General features: G+C 39.9%; 1 protein-coding gene across 9 annotated transcripts; it reads left to right on the top strand.

Moving 5' to 3' along the window:
- Window positions 1-182: 182 nt before the first annotated feature.
- Window positions 183-16517, top strand: LOC102224194 (serine/threonine-protein kinase BRSK2). Of its 9 annotated transcripts, none has more exons than XM_023341428.1 (19): window positions 183-1574; window positions 1664-1758; window positions 2481-2566; window positions 3356-3496; window positions 3621-3737; window positions 4686-4719; window positions 5151-5219; window positions 5313-5459; window positions 6376-6407; window positions 6498-6662; window positions 7460-7557; window positions 8514-8667; window positions 8768-8828; window positions 10429-11059; window positions 11706-11769; window positions 11853-11976; window positions 12319-12529; window positions 13640-13729; window positions 14164-16517. In XM_023341428.1, exons 1-19 carry the CDS (start codon window positions 1490-1492, stop codon window positions 14361-14363), a joined length of 2604 nt encoding a protein of 867 aa, XP_023197196.1. In that variant the 5' UTR covers window positions 183-1489; the 3' UTR covers window positions 14364-16517. The 9 variants fall into 9 exon arrangements, with proteins under 9 accessions (XP_023197196.1, XP_023197202.1, XP_023197201.1 ...); XM_023341434.1 differs by having other exon boundaries at window positions 189-1574; window positions 10783-11059; window positions 12276-12529; window positions 14164-14250; XM_023341433.1 differs by having other exon boundaries at window positions 197-1574; window positions 10783-11059; window positions 12276-12529; window positions 14152-14236.
- Window positions 16518-16717: the final 200 nt, after the last annotated feature.

Raw genomic sequence — 16717 nt, 5'->3', positions numbered from 1 at the left:
TTTCAATTTCTAGTTGTGAACAAAAGAGAAAAAGTTCAAGGGGGTATGAATATTTTTGCAAGGTAGTTACAACAAATATTCCTGTCGTGTTAAATAAAGTAGTGCGGGCCTACCAAGTTATACTGAAATCTCTCTGTGCCAGCAGCTCCTCATCGTCCCTTAGGCGATGTTTACACATGTCTTTTCTTAATAATAGGGAGGGAAGTGTCTTCTGCGGCCCACGGAGCCCACAGTGTGGCAGGTGCTGAGGTGAATGCAGAGATAAGCGTATTTTGAGGAAGGCGACCAGGAGGGCGGGGAAGTGAAGCCAAGAGGAGAGAGGATGGAGAGGGAGTGAGACCCGGATGCTGATGCGAGCGGGGCGAAGGAAGGGAAGAGCGGAGCGAAAATATCGATTTACGGCAAGAAAACGGAGTATCATCCAAGGGGGGCCTTTCGCTTGCGTGAACTGGGATCCGAAACGAGGAGGAAGATAAGCTGATTTGTGCGGTGTCGTTTCACCTGTATGTGTCACCGCCCATGGAGGACACGCCGAAGGAGAGGAGAGGGGCAAAAAGATGCTGTGATCCGCCACTTGCAGTGATGTAGGGAGGCAGAGACGAGCAGAGGCAGGGGACGGGGGAGGACTACGCTACGCTAATGTAAAAATAACAAATATATAATTACATACACATGTAAGAAGATGGTTGTCCGGAGAGGACTGCGCGTTTCACCTCGAGAGTCCGAGAGAATGTGGCAGCCGTGCGATAAAAGTGACCGTTTGGCGACGCCGAGAAACTTCAAGCGGGGTCGGTGTTTGTGACAGGCGCGAGACGGCCGTTGGTCGAGGCGTCGAAGCTAAAGCTAGCCTCAGATAGCATGTTGTTGCACCTGTAAAAACAGGCCTGACACAGGAAAAAATAACTATTATCACGTTTTCGGAGCAAACATCTAAGCGTACGTGTTGGACATTTCGTTCCTACGCTCAAACAGAAAATGACATAAGTAAAGGCTTTAAAGCAGACGGCTTGTTTTACAGCTATAGTTTAATGACATATATATGTAGTTAACGTCATAAATGTAACTAAATTATACCAATAAGCTAATGTACATACGCAAAACATTCTAGTTAGCCTGCAGTACCTTATAATGTTCATTTTAAGGACAATGGTTGGTATTTAACTCAGTAAGCAGCCTTGGTACGAACTGTCATCCCAGTTTCTCTGCTTTAAACTATATATTTTTGTTTAACCGTAACGCCATGTTTACCGCGTCTTAGAACAGGAAACTATTTATCTCAGTTTAATTTTATTTCCACATGGTTTGACTTGTGTGTTATTTCATGATACATGTTAGTAAACTAGAAATAGCTGTGATATCCCTGAAATTTAAAGTTGAGCATAATTTCTTGCACCAACTTATGTAAAACCTGTACAGTACCAGAGAAATTGCAATAAATCCCAGTGCAGTATTAGTTCTAATTGTGTATTAAGCCTTCAGTGGGAGCAGTATGAGTAAGGAACTGTCTTTGAGTCAGTCTGCTCAATATGTTGGGCCCTATCGACTGGAGAAGACTCTGGGGAAGGGGCAGACAGGTGAGAGGACACACACCCATTGTAGAATGAACAATATAAAACTGAACCATATTGAATCAAAATTATATATGTCTCTTTTCTACATTCAGGACTGGTCAAACTCGGCATCCACTGTATTACGGCTCAGAAGGTAGCAATCAAAATAGTCAACCGCGAGAAGCTGTCGGAGTCAGTTCTGATGAAGGTACGTAGCTGCTCTCAAAAAATACACGGTGTTAAAACAAAAATGTATAATTGCTTTTACTCAAAACAGAAAAGCAGGTGTTATTTCTAGCACTTTTAAAACACAATTATGGATTGATTATTACAGTTATTATAATGCTGACTGCTAATATGCCTGAATACATTTTCAGGTGGTATTGCTGCATACTGCCTCAAACTGTAATCTATCTTTATTTTGAAAGTCCATATTATGTTGCAGTTTTATATAGCTAAAAGTTATACTTGTTTGGATTTCTGCTCTTTTTAGAGTAACACAAGTAAAACAAATTGATATTAGCTGGTAGATTAGTCAGGATATTGACTGACTGTTTATAGAGACTAAATTTGTCTTGTTTAACCAAGGTTAAAGTTTAGTAGCCTTCTTTCAGCCAGCTGATTGGCAGTGTGCAAACTTAAAAAAAGTCTCTAATTTACCGCCAAATACCTACAGCTGTGGTTGCCAGAACCGTATAAATACGGTACAATTTTATGGTAAAATTTTGATCAAATTTTACTGTAAAGAAAAAAGTTCTGGCAATAAGTGGGGAAAAGGGACACTGTCAATGTTGCTTGCTGTATTAAACTACAAACAAACTGTGGCATTTCTCCTTTATTTATTGTCTGCTTACTTTAATTCTGATGCTTGAGAATGATCACTGCTGTCTGGCTCTGTAGCATTTTTGTCTTTATTTTCTGTTTAACCAGGTTGAGAGGGAGATTGCCATTTTGAAACTGATCGAGCATCCGCATGTGTTGAAGCTGCATGACGTTTATGAGAACAACAAATATCTGTGAGTTCCTGCTGCAATTCGGGACAATTCTAGCTCAATAATGAATTATGATAATAATGAAAACTTGTGAATTAGATGGAGACCAGTACTACTTTGGGAAGGATGAGAAATTTATATTTTTCAAACATTTATCTGCCATGTTTTAGTGCCACTAAAAACAACCCTGTCTAAAAATGATGTGGTCCTTAATGAGATTTTATAATCTAAGATTGTAAACATAAATCTACAAATATTTGCTCCCTCAAAGTGCCGACATGGATTGGGCATTTTGTTCCAGTAATTATTGATATTTTGAGATCATTTTGGGCTCCTGTGGTTCCAAAACTTTCCAGCTTCTAACCCACAAAGTAAAAATGTAAAAGGGTCGTGACCCCGAATCTTTCTTGAGCATACAAGTGTTTTTATCGAGTCAGTTAAAAAGTGGTACAATGGCAACCTAATCTGCATCAACAGCAAAGTAAAAACTTTGAGATATAGCTGACAAATAGAGACATATAGAAATAACAACAAACAAAGCTAACATCAGAATGTCACTAGGCGTATATTTATATTCTATTTATTTCAGTGGGTGTGAAAATGAAACTCCTACCTAAGCTGTTTTTGTTTATTATAGCACCAAAGAGATAAAATATTAATTTAATGCAGGTAAATATAAACCTGGCGTAGTCAGTCGTTTTGGAAGTGGACATCATAAACATCCATATAAACATCCCTGAGACAGAGGGATTTTAGTACTAATTCTGTCTGCTGAAGGATGCAGTCTCATTGTAATGTTCTGCTTGCTGACAGATACCTGGTGTTGGAGCATGTGTCAGGAGGAGAGCTCTTCGACTACCTGGTGAAGAAGGGACGTCTAACTCCGAAAGAAGCCAGGAAGTTCTTCAGGCAGATCATCTCTGCGTTGGATTTCTGCCACAGTCACTCCATCTGGTTGGTTTTTCGCTTTTGGAGCTCTGGGTCTGAGATCTCTTTTGACTGGGTCAGAAATAGATTTTCTCTTCCGTCTGTAATCTGTGTGTGTGTGTGTGTGTGTGTGTGTGTTGTGTTTTTGCAGCCACAGAGACTTGAAGCCGGAGAACTTGCTGCTGGATGAGAAGAACAACATTCGTATTGCTGACTTCGGTATGGCTTCCCTGCAGGTGGGAGACAGCCTGTTGGAGACCAGCTGTGGGTCAGTACCAGCCCTGTGTGTTAATACAGAACCAGTCTAATTTATGAGCAAAGATGTGAGCCAAGCATTAAACTAAAGATGCACTGATCTAATATTAATATCTGTATCGGTCCCAATATTGAGAAAAATTCTACATTTGGTATTGTTGACAATGTGTCCAATCTATACAGTCTAATTCTATGTTTTGTGCTCTGAGCAATGTCATGCTTTATCATATATTTTACATTATATTTACACTTTCTGAACCATTCAGGAGAAAGTTTCTTATAGTTTATTTTTATGTTTGACCAAGGTAGTAAACCTGTTGTGTTTGTCACTTTCTGTTTCTTTATTATTTGTTTTACATTTACTGTTTTACTTCTAGTTGCACTGACTGACCAAATTAAAGTTGTTTTTATATATTTGACCGACTTTGTGAAGCTATTGGTGTACTAAGTGCAAATAAATACCAAATACATTTATAATTCAGTACGTTTACATCTGTTTAAAAAAAGAAACATTTTAAGTGAATTAATTTTGGATTTGGTGAACTATTTCTTTGATAATTATGTATTAAAGTTTGGATCATTAAACTATGTAAAATCCAAATAATTTTCATTTTACTAGCAAAACTCTTCAGATCACCAGATATTAAGTTTTTAAAATCTGGTATTTTGAGAATGCCGTGGTGTTATGTGCTCCTTTGTGTAAAATTATGCTAATACCATTAAAGATGCAAATATTTGAACGTTTTTACTCATCTTTACTGGGGTTCCCAATACGTGAGGTTTGCAGAAACAGAACTTACCATTAGCCACTGAAGCTAAAACCAGCACATCTTAGCTTTTACTCTTTTGAAGAGTCCATGTTGTTAATTCCCTTTTTATGCAGTTATCACTACTCCTGTCTTCACCTCAGTATTTATAGAAATATCAGCACGTCCTATAACTCATTTTTCTTTGGTTTCAGATCACCGCATTATGCCTGTCCTGAAGTTATACGGGTGAGTGCCTTTACCTGTGATGAAAATGAGCAAATGATGTGATTAAATTATTGATTCAGAAGCAAACGCGTTGAGCCACATGAGTTGAACACCAAGTGATGGCACTAATGATTTGAAAACCATTGAAGGTAAACGTGAAATCTCTCAAACTGACGATAAATCTGGGACCTGTGTTGCTTTTATGGGGCTCATCTCTTGTCCAAGTGAGTTTTCGCACTGCGCTCAGCACTTAAAAGATTATCCTGCTCCATGAAATAAATGTTGTTTTCACAGTGTCGGTGGAGACAGAATAAGTACAGGGATTAAAATGGATTACAGAGTTTCTTTTGACAGAAATGTAGCCATGTTTAAGCTTGTATAACTCATAATTCAGGGAAAGTAAGTGAATTCTATTTGAATCAACTTTAGATTTATAATATTCTGTCTTACAGGGAGAGAAGTATGATGGGAGGAGAGCAGATGTGTGGAGCTGTGGGGTCATCCTGTTTGCCCTCCTGGTGGTCAGTTTTAACCTCTAGTGTTCACAGTTCAGTTTCATTTTAATTTGAAATGTTTTTTACTCTGTCATTTCCTGTTCTCCCTCTTACCTTCAGGGTGCTCTGCCGTTTGACCACGACAACCTTCGCCAGCTCCTGGAAAAAGTGAAGAGCGGCGTCTTCCACATGCCGCACTTCATCCCCCCAGACTGCCAGTCGCTGCTCAAAGGCATGATAGAGGTTAATCCTGAGAAGAGGCTCACGGTACACTACCCGCTTCCACTAGTCAAAATTTTCGAAATTTTCTTTTAAAATTACATTTATTGCACTTTTATTATACAAAACAAGCATGTGATAGTGATACAATTGACATAAGAATTGCATTAAACAATCTAACCCCCAAAGTAATTACAAATAATAGAAAAACAAAAAAAGAACAAGTCACCACTAAGCATCATTTTCTGAATTAATTTCCTGAGTTTACTGAGAAACTCAGTAAATGGTAGCCATATTTCCTCAAAATTGACTCCCTTCTATCAATATAAGTGAGTCATTATGATACAATCCATGATGCCACATATGATTTTAATTCTGCATATTTTAGGATTTTAATGTGATAAAACAAGACATAGCACTGCATAATGGTAATGTGGAAGGAAAAGTGTTTTTATTTCATATTGCAGAGAGTTCTCAAAGTCCCACTGACTTTGAGAACTCTAAATAAAGTCAGTGGACGTTAGTAATTGCATTTAATTCAATCTGAGAGTAAATGCTGCTGTTTTATTAAAGCTTCAGAACATTAATCAATAAACAGCATCATAAAGACTGGGATCCACCAGTAAAATGGCTCAGATTTCCTTCATTCTGGGGGATCATTGATGAGAAACTGATTTTATCCATTTCTACAACAGTGTTAAAATCAGCCACTGTCTCATTTTGTTGTGAACAGGGCTGGATTTAGAAGGATGTGAGTCCCTGGGCTGGGAATTTTCTGTTCTCTTCCATTCCAGCAAGGAGTAAAGTTGTAAACTTGGATTTGGCATTCATTATTCTGAGATAATAAAATTTATTCAAAGCAAAAAAAAAAAGAAAGAAGAAAAAATCAGCCCAGCTCTGCAGCCATCTGGCTGTGAACAGACTGTAGAAACTAATGGCCCCATCTGCCCTGTTCCTCTTACAGCTAGAGGCCATCCAGAAACACTCCTGGTATCAGTGAGTAAAAATTCTTTCTCTCTGCTGTCAAAAGACGTTGCACCATATTTTTAAGTTAATCCCGGTTGTTTGTGATTTGTCGTGTCGCAGAGGCGGTCGTAATGAGCCGTGTCCCGAGCAGCCTCCTCCCAGGCGGGTGTGTGTGCGGAGAATCCTGTCGCTGACCGAGTTGGACCCGGACGTGTTGGAAAGCATGCACTCTCTAGGATGTTTCCGCGACCGAGTCAAGCTTACCCGTGATTTGCAATGCGAAGAGTAAGACCGCAGTGTTCGTCCACCTGTCCTGTCATTTTAATGGATTAAGCAGAACTTAAAGGGGCAATGTTATTTAAAGTCGACTTTTTTGAGCTTTACATCATGTCATAATGTTATCAAAAACATACCTGGAGAGTTGTTTTGATTCTTTTATGCATGTTTGAGAAATCCTTTAATCTCCGTGGCAACCATTCAGCTGTGCAAAACGTCTGGGTGGGTGTTCAAGGAGTTGCAGTTTCCAAGCTACACAGCACATTTAACCCTATGTCCACCCACACTCTGTTCCTTCAGACTAGCCAACAGCAATTAGCAAACAACTGGCAGACTGCATATCTGCTGAGCTCATTGTAGGAGTTACTTCTGAATGCAGCGCTGGTAAAAATGTTGTTAACCCTCTAAAGGGTTAATAGAGGAGCCAGGTTGTGATGACTTCCTGAAGGCAGAGTTTCAGAAAGAGACAGTTTTTAAAGAGACAGAGGCCCAATTTCAAGAGTTTAAATCACCTAGTGACATTTAATTCAAATCATACTTGATATATATAACATTTTTATACAACTGAAGGTAAAATAGTAACTTGATTGTTCTATAAAATGGCACTATGTGCCTGGAAAAGACATAATACTGCCTCTTTAAGGCATAAATAAAGCATTTTAATTGGTTTAGAAATATATATCTTGAAAAGATTACATTTAAACATAAGTATGTGGCTTTAAATTTTGGTAGAAAGGTAAAAATTATTCCTTCATTAACACTATCTTGTGTGAAAAATGTATATGAGACATTGTTTTTATATCTAGAGAAAACCAGGAGAAGATGATCTACTACCTACTGCTGGACAGGAAGGAACGCTACCCAAGCTATGAGGACGAGGATCTGCCTCCACGCAATGATGTTGGTGAGTCAGTAGGGGGCAGGAGCGAACCGTTCAAGAGGGGAAGCTGCTTTTATAAGGTCAACATAAGAAGGGCTTATGCCCTCCACATTTTGGAGGGCTGAACCAGTTGATCAGATTAATCACAATAAATTGATTCTGAAAAAAATTGTCAGCTAATTTAGTAATCAAATAATCATTAACTGGAGTATGTAGACTCTAAAACATGCCATTTGTTAAAAGAACAAATGGCCAAAATTGTATCAAAAATCTATTCATTTTTGGGCTGAAAATTTTTTTTTTCTGTAATTATGTTCTATCGAGAACTCGTAAAGTGGTCATTTTAAATTCTGTTAATAAAATCTGCTATTAAGCACCTTTTTACTCAGTTTTTAATTGGTTTATCAAATTTTTTTAACATATCAGTGTCAATGTTAAGTCAAGCAGAAAGGACTGAGCTTTTCATATGGTGGTGTTAGAAGTATTGTTTTAGTTTCTACAAATGATCAAGCATCCTTTGAAGGAATGCCGTCTGATTGTACTTTAAATAATAAATGTTTATTTTCTTACTTAAATAAATAAATAAATAATTTATTTATTTGCATTTTTTTAATGCACATTGTATAAAATGAGCTTTAGTGATTAATTGAAAAATTTGCAGGAATAGAAAATTTCATTCATCCGATTAATTAATAATTAGTTATCCGAATAATCACTAAAATGTTTGATTACCACGATAGTATCTTGTTGCGTATCTTGCCAAAAAATTAAACTGTTCTAGCTCCTCATAAGTGGATCATCATGTCCCTGTTTAAGACCCCGTGTCATTTAAAATGTGTTTGTTTGTAATTAGAACCACTAACAGCCACACTGGGTCTTTTTTTAGACCCAGTGTGGCTTGCTGCACTGGTTGGAAATCCAGTTTTACTCCAGTTTAAAGCTGACAGAACACATTGTCCCGTTATGTTGACGTTTTTCAGCAGACCCTCCCCGGAAGCGTGTCGACTCTCCCATGCTGACGCGTCATGGCCGCTGTCGCCCTGAGAGGAAAAGCCTAGAAGTCCTTAGTGTTACGGAGCAGGGGTCTCCCACTCCACCTCGCAGGGCCCTCGACACAGCTGCACACAGTCAGAGGTAAGTGTGTGTACATTACATACAAAATTCTCTCTTTATAGACATTAAAAGTTCATTTTATTCTGTTTTTTGTCACTTTTATGCTGGTTATTTTCAACAGGTCTCGCTCAGTCAGTGGAGCTTCTAGTGGTCTGTCCTCAAGCCCCCTCAGCAGTCCCAGGGTAAGGACTTCACAGACTTTTAATGCACTTTATTATAGAATGTAATAATCTCCGTATGTTAATCTTGTGTCTAATGCCTCTTTTAGAAATGATGATGGTTGCCTGTAGCAATCAATAATTAATATTTTCTGCAGATTGTTACAGCGAACTCCCTCACTAATCACTCTGCAAAATATCAACATCAATTTGCGGTCAATATTTTCACAGCTCTGAAGATGAAAATGTTAAATATGAATCAACTTTCCACAATCTTTTCTGTACTGTCCATATATCAGTGTCTCCAGTCATTTATACACATTATCACACCACTTCCAGCTCCTCAAATTAAAATCTTTCTCAACAGGAAGTTTGCATTTTCTCCCTTTATGTCATCTCTCTGCCTCCCTGTGCATGTACGAGAACAACTAGTGGTTATTTACTGAAATAAAGTAGTTTCAATTTGAAGCTTACAGTAACAGCATCACTGCACTGTCCTGTCTCTGCACTTTAACTTCGTCTCTGCCACAACACTAAACCCTCTCATATCAATAGTTTTTGGAAAAAGAATGAAATAATCAAACTCAGGGTTTCCCCCAGTGGTAGGGGTGCTAGGGCAGTTATCCAGCGGCCCACCGTGTTTTTGAGTTTAAAAAATGTTTAAAGTTGACAGGAAATTTGAAAATATCTCTAGGTAATTATGTATTATTGGAAGATATTAACAGTACCTAAACATCATCTTAAAAAGGCAAATATAAAAAATGCAATTAAAGTAAGTACTTGTTTTGCAGTTTATTTGTTTCATCCTAGTTAAATTATCCAACTTGTTTTGATCAGAGGTGCACTGATTTATTGGCCAGCCGATTTATCGGTGCTGATTTTCTTAATTTTGGGAGGTCGGTGATCAGCCGATTTTTACATGTGAAGCCGATCTTAGAGGTTTGACTGACAGACCAGCCCACCAGGCCATGTCTGCATGTTTACATTTAACAATAGCTACGCCACTGTTGCCAATTCAGCAACTTTCTTGCTATATTGAGCAGCATTTCAGAGAAAAAAAATTGGTATTGGCCAAAATCAGAATCAGCAGGTAAGGCTTTTTAAAAGTTTGGTAATCAGGGATGGGCCAGAAAGCTGCAATCCTAGTATTGATCCTTAATCTGTGACTTACCACTTCATTCACTGAAGTTGTTAGCATGTAGACCGGTAAAAACAGGACGTGGTTACAGAGTTCCTGTGAATAAAAAAACACACCTGACCTATGTGTTCGCATTCTGACCTCATCATGTTGCCATTTTGCTTCCAATCGTTTCACCAAAGAGACTCTTTAACCTGCCTTTGATATCAATGTTACTGGTGTATAAAAAACCTATAATAAACAAACAAACACCAGTGCAAAAGTAAAGCCTGGTGGCCCGCCAGGCATATGAAACACTGAGGGAAACCCTGAAACTGAAGCTTTCATAATCAGCAGTTCGATTACATTCATTGTTCATAAGGTGCACTCTTCTGTCATTAAGCATGATATTCATTTCCATCCTTTCTCCATTTTCCATCCCTTCTCTTTCTTGTTTTCCATCTCTCCTCCCCCCACCACTCCCACACTCCTCCAACCCCCCCACAGTCCTACCAGAGCCCCGTCTTCACTTTCAGCCAATCAGACGTCACCTGCGCCACTGCTTCCCCCCTCACAAAGGAGTCCAAACAGGGAAACGCCACCACTCCTCGTTCAGCACGGTCTCATGACAAGCCCAAAGCGTCCCCCAACCCCAAGACCCAGACCCTGCCCACCAAAGGACCCGCTGACCGTCCCCACCTGCAGGCCATCAAATCCCTGCCCCTGCACAACCCATCCTCCCGCTCGCCCTCCCCCTCCCCGCTCCTGTCACCCATCCCTCGCTTCTTCTTCCCTTCGTCCTCTGTCCTCAAGTCAGTGACTAAGAGTTTCTACCCAAACTCTGCCCACTCTGTGCCACAGGTTACCCCCCAGGGCTCTCCGCTGCCCACACCGTTGGGCACCCCTGTTCACCACCCCCACCACCCCTCCTCCACCCCGCCCTCCTCTTCCTCGTCCTCATCCTCATCACGGGCAGAGGGAGGCGGAGGGGTGGGCTCGCTGTCACTCACCCCTCCCTCCAGCCCTGGAGGGGGCGGCGGCATGGCGGCCAGCAGCCCCGCTCACTGGAGGACTCGCCTCAATTCTTTCAAGAACAACTTGCTGGGATCGCCGCGATTCCATCGCCGCAAATTACAAGGTGAGTTTCTACGTCATGTTACAATAAACCAGTATTTATGAACCTTCACTGTCAGATTACAACCATAAACTTCATCAAAATTTTAAGTTGGGATGCACTGATCCACTTTTTTTTATTTCTGATACTGATGCAGATATCTGAGGTTTAGTATTGTCTGATATGATCCAATATATAATAAGAGCACTGAATTGAAATGGACTGAATTACAAATGTATTTGGTAACTCTGCACCAGGGCAGCACATTTAAATACTTGGTCTTGGTCAAACATGTAAAAGCAACGGTAATTTGTTCAGTCAGTGCAACTAGAAGTAGAACAGCTAATGTAAAATAAATAAAGAAATGGAAACTGACATATGCTAGAATTTTGTTCAATATTGGGACCAATCCAGTTAATATTGGATCGGTGCATCTCTAGTTTTAAGTAAGAGGCAAACATAAGCGGAGCACAACGTTGAACTCACACTAAACTAATTCATGGTTTTCAACATTTTTTGTTGCTACTTTGTATTGATCTAAACCCATAAAGTACGCTGAGGTTTGTGTTTGTAATGAGACCAAAATGTTGATCTTTTGTTTTTAAACAAGGTGAATCTAGGATACGACCTCCATTACTTCCAGCTGTTTATGAAATTATCTTTAATTTAGATCTTTCTCTCCCAGTTCCGACATCAGAGGACATGTCCAGCCTAACGCCAGAATCCAGCCCAGAGTAAGACTTTTATTCACCCACTATAACTCTCTTGCGCTGCTACATTCTCGCTCACTGTTTGCAATTTTTAATTTGCCGTCAAGGCTGGCCAAGAAGTCCTGGTTCGGGAATTTCATCGGTTTGGAGAAAGAGGAGCAGATCTTCGTGGTGATCAGGGACAAACCGTTGAGTTCTGTCAAAGCCGACATTGTCCACGCTTTCCTGTCAGTGAGTATCTAATGCATTCTGACCTACATGCTGCTCTCTTGTCAACTTTTATTTGTACATGAGCATGGCTCTCTGGGGGAGAAAGGCATTCACATGCACTCTCATGCTGTGCACCTCATTGCTTCTCATTATTTCACTCTTCTCTGTTTAATTTCTGTTTGAGCTCGCTCATTTGTGGCACGTACACGGGGCACGTTGCTTTCACCAATGGCTCACTCTCTGTCTCTCCTGTCCTCACCCTCACCCTTTGTCTCCCCTATGCTCACGTCGGACCCCTTGTACCTCTCCCGCCTCGTAAGTCTGTCGGTCTCTCTGCTTCTTCTCTGTCTCCCCACCACTCAGATCCCGTCGCTCAGCCACAGCGTCATCTCCCAGACCAGCTTCCGGGCAGAATACAAGTCCTCCGGCGGTCCCTCCGTCTTCCAGAAGCCCGTCAAGTTCCAGGTGGACATTGCCTTCTCCGAGGGCGAGAGGGAACGGGACAGGGAGAGGAGCGAGAGGGAGGGGAGGAGAGAAACAGGAATCTACAGCGTGACATTCTCCCTCATATCAGGCAAATGACATTTACGTACTTTTAAATGGGAAGGCTTTTTGTCCACTGCCCTGAACCCTATTGAGAGCCTCATGGTTATTCCTCCTGAGATAGTAGTATCGTTGTTTCTTAATGAATATGAACTTATTTTCTTTGCATTGTTTGAAGTCTGAAAACACTGCATCTTTTTTCTTATATTGACCATTTCTCATTTTCTGCAAATACCGTATTTTACGCACTGTAAGGCGCACCTAACAGCCTTAAATTTTCTCAAAAGCCTTGAGTGCGCCTTATAATCCGGTGCGCCTTATATATGGACCAATATTGAGCCACAACAGGTCTCGGTAAGCAGCCGCCGACTTCATTTTCCCCTGTAGAAGAAGAAGCGTGCGGTGCACGCTGTTTATTCATGTTGGGAATGAACGGAGTTTGTAATCTATTAATAAAGTTTGACTGACCTGTCCGACTATTTTGTTGACATTCCCTTTAGCGCAGCTCCTGGATGCATAACGTAACCCCAACCTCTACTGTAGCGTCTATTCTATGCGCCTTATAGTGCGGAAAATACTGTACTGTAAATACAAATTTTTTGCTAGGGATTTCGGAGAGATGTTGTCAGTAGTTCGTAGAATGAAAGAACAATGTTCATTTTACTCAAACATATACCTATAAAGAGTAAAATCAGAGTAACTAACTGATAATTTTGCAGTGATCTCTTAATTTTTTTCCAGAGATGCTTTCAAATCACCAAGTTGAAAGCATTCAATGCCCACATTTGATTTTTATTTCTTTCAGTTAAAAATGCAAAACTAATTTTACCTTCAATTTTTTTCTTTTAACCTGTTCATCAACAAATTAACATATAATATATTTAAATGAAAAGTCCGAAAATGGTTCTCAGAGTTGTACAGTTTCCTAACTTGTTGGTCAAGATATCATTGTTATTAGTTTATTCCCAGCAACAAAAATGAGAACTCTCTTTGAAAACCCTTAAACTGGATTTAGTTCATTTTACTTATTTTACTTATTAGGTGTGACTAGGTTTGTTTTTGAGTAAAAAGTGGCTGGAGATTTCAGTCAGTCAAGTTTATTTGTGCAGCACATTTCAACAACAAGGTTTTGGATCCACAGGGCCGAGTCGCAGGTTCAGACGAGTGGTGGAAACGATTCAAGCCCAGCTTCTCAGCTCTCATGATCAGCCACTGGTGCAAGCCCTATGTGGTAAGACTGCCTATGCACGAGTTTTAACTTCAATGAAGCAGTAGTTCATTTATTTTAAATTGATCTCAAAATTTGACCCTTTTCTTACAAATTTTGACCTTTCAACCTCGGAAATTTTGAAATTAATCTCAGAGATTTTCTAGAAAAACCTGGAAAGTTCTGAGGTTGAAAATGTAAAATTTAAAGTTAAAATTTTTTCAGTTTCAAACAAAAAGAATTTGTGACAATTTGAGCTAAAAAAAATCTGCCTTTTTCAAGAAAATGTTTGGAAATTTCCAAACTCAAAAAGTTGAACATTTTCAACTTTCAAAGCTCTGAAAATTTCCACGTTTTTTCTAGAAATTTTCTTAGATTAATCTAATTGGATTGGTAAGAATGCACCATATAAACCCTGGGAGTGACTTTCCTGTTCTGCTCTGTTGATCCCTTCCCAGATGAGAAGAGCAGTCGTCCCCACGGGACCCCCACCCGCCAAAACTCGAGGCGCTCTGAGGGTGGGGGCGACAGGTGCGAGTGGGGCGACCGAGCAGACGGCGGAGGCATCGGAGGCAGCGGAGGAGTTCTGCAGCGCAGAGGCTCGGCCAAGGAGAGAACCCGCCTCCTGTCCTCTAACGGAACCCAGTCCCAACCATAGGATAGAGCGAGAACACGCTGCAGGATGCTTGAGCTGCACCAGAACCCAGACAGTAATAACTCCACCTTCAAGGTTCCCTGCGAGCTACGAGCCACCCCGATTCTTCCTCGACTTCGTCACTGAAAGTGCTTAACCGTAACAAGGATTGAGCCTTTTTCCTCTCCCATCTTGCATTGTTTTGCCAACATAATCTTGATGTTCTGGATCACCATTAGTCCTACCTTTAAAAGAGGAAGAAGTTTTAAGGAACCACTCTTTATTTAAAAAAAAAGGAGTGTGAGAATGAGCAGTTCGGTATCCATCCATTAAAAATGTAGCTTCCCAAATCAAACAGAATTTTTTTGAAGTGCTGATGTGCATGCCACGACCAGATAAAATAGTCTGTCATACCATTGGTTCACGTCCAAAATTTACTCTTTAAATTAACGGTGGCGCTCGTCTCTCTGCCAAGCAACACGCAGATAATAGTCCATCTGGAGGGAAATGTAAATGTATTGCAGCATAAAAACTTTAAATTTTAGCAACCTGCTACCAGGAGGTTCCGCTTTTCTCTTAAGAAACTGCATCCTTGAGTTCCAGCAGCGGCTTTTGTTGATCTAAAGAAAGCCAACAAGTAAGCTAAGTAAGTGAATGTGAAAAAACTTATTTTTTTATTTTGGTTTTTATTTGTGTTAATGTATTTCCTTTTATTTGAGGAGGTCAGAAGCACAGTGGTATTGGTGAAGACGGCAGCAGAAACAGTCTGAACGTTGTTGGCATAAGTTGAGTTGTTTTGTATTTCCTTTTTACTCAGAGACGGTATAAAACAATGCATCTATGATTCTGCATTGGACCCTCGTTGCTTTGGTTGCTTTGGTTTGAACAGATATATGAACATTGCTTTAAGGGCCGTGGGGAGGGCATTGTTAATACATGAATAGATCTCTGAACCTCGTTGGAGGTGTTTGTGCCCATACTGAATCAGAAGAGCATTCCTGACCTTTGGATCAACCAGAAAGCACCTCTCATCTGAAGCTTGTCTCCTATTGCCATTGTATTCACATACTGACTTGTAAAGAAAAAGACACAAAACAGGAAACTCATGAGTGGACATTTTCATGACGCTGGACTCAAAAGGTTTGCACAGGACTTTAAAAAAAAAAACAGGAAACAAGCATCTCCCAACAATCCCGCGCTCCTCATCTGAGTGTTCACCAACGAGCCAAGCGTTGGATCTCCAAGTGTCACGCCATTGGACAAGCACGACGTAGCAACTCGGACATCCACATGTTACCCCGGTACTACGCCAGACCAGTCAGTGTTCTTCACCAGTCTTCCATTCAGCACAATATGCAACAAAGTGCAGGAGTTTCAGTCTTTCATTAATTTATTTGATTATTTATTTATTTTGTTATTTATTAATTTATATATTTAATTTAGAGTTCGGTTTTGCCATATGTTTGTTTACAAAGTGTATTCCATGTCATGAGAACCATTTTACTAACAATCTAATTCACTCATAATCACTCTGATTTTCCTTTGCTGCTCTGATAGATGTGTTTTCTTTTCCTCAGTGACCCTCGTCTGAATCTCAAGCTTCTCATGTTTATCTCTGGTATCTGGATTCTGTGTGAACTGATGACTGAGTGAGAGAGAGAGATTAAAGCTTCGCAGCAGATATACGTTGAGCTGATTCCGCATGGCGACTTCGCCCAACCTAACCATATCAAATTAACTACCGAAGCCAAACCCTGCAAGGCGCTGTTTATTTCTCTTTTACACATTTTTAGAGTTCGCTTCACTCGTTTGCCTCTCTTCACTCCCCGTCACCCCGTCGTATACCCATCATCACCAGACAAAATGTACAGAGTTGTTTGCCTCACTGTTAGTACACACTTTTACGATCGCTCGCCTTCATTTTCGGTTTCATTTCTCAAACCACCTTCACTCTCATTGACCCAGCCCTGGCTAAGATTGTAAACTATTCTCCATTCATAAGGGTCAGTAGAATAAGGTGTTTAAAAAAAATGAAGTGTCTGTATCATAATTTAAATATAAAAAGTGCACTATTATAACTATTGCCTGTGATAAAAGAACAATTATGATTGAATTGATGGTCAAAATAAAGAGAGATTCACATTATTGTTATGGTGACAATAATAAACCTTAAATTTATATGTGTGTCTATTTACTTTCTTAGTTACAAAATTGTTTACCTTTCACTTTCTGTATCCAAATGTTTTAATGATTTTCTGTAACACTTAAAGCTACTACACATGCTTTTCTTTTTGTATAATTCTCTTTAGGTATAGTTTGTCATCTAGAAAATAAGATGCCCTTGTCAGTTTTACTTTTAGGTAGTTATTTAAATCAAG

Source organism: Xiphophorus maculatus, chromosome 10 (genome assembly GCF_002775205.1).
Source record: "Xiphophorus maculatus strain JP 163 A chromosome 10, X_maculatus-5.0-male, whole genome shotgun sequence".
Lineage (NCBI taxonomy): Eukaryota > Metazoa > Chordata > Actinopteri > Cyprinodontiformes > Poeciliidae > Xiphophorus > Xiphophorus maculatus.
Note: the sequence above shows the minus strand (reverse complement) of the source record. Positions and strands in the feature narration are given on the sequence as shown.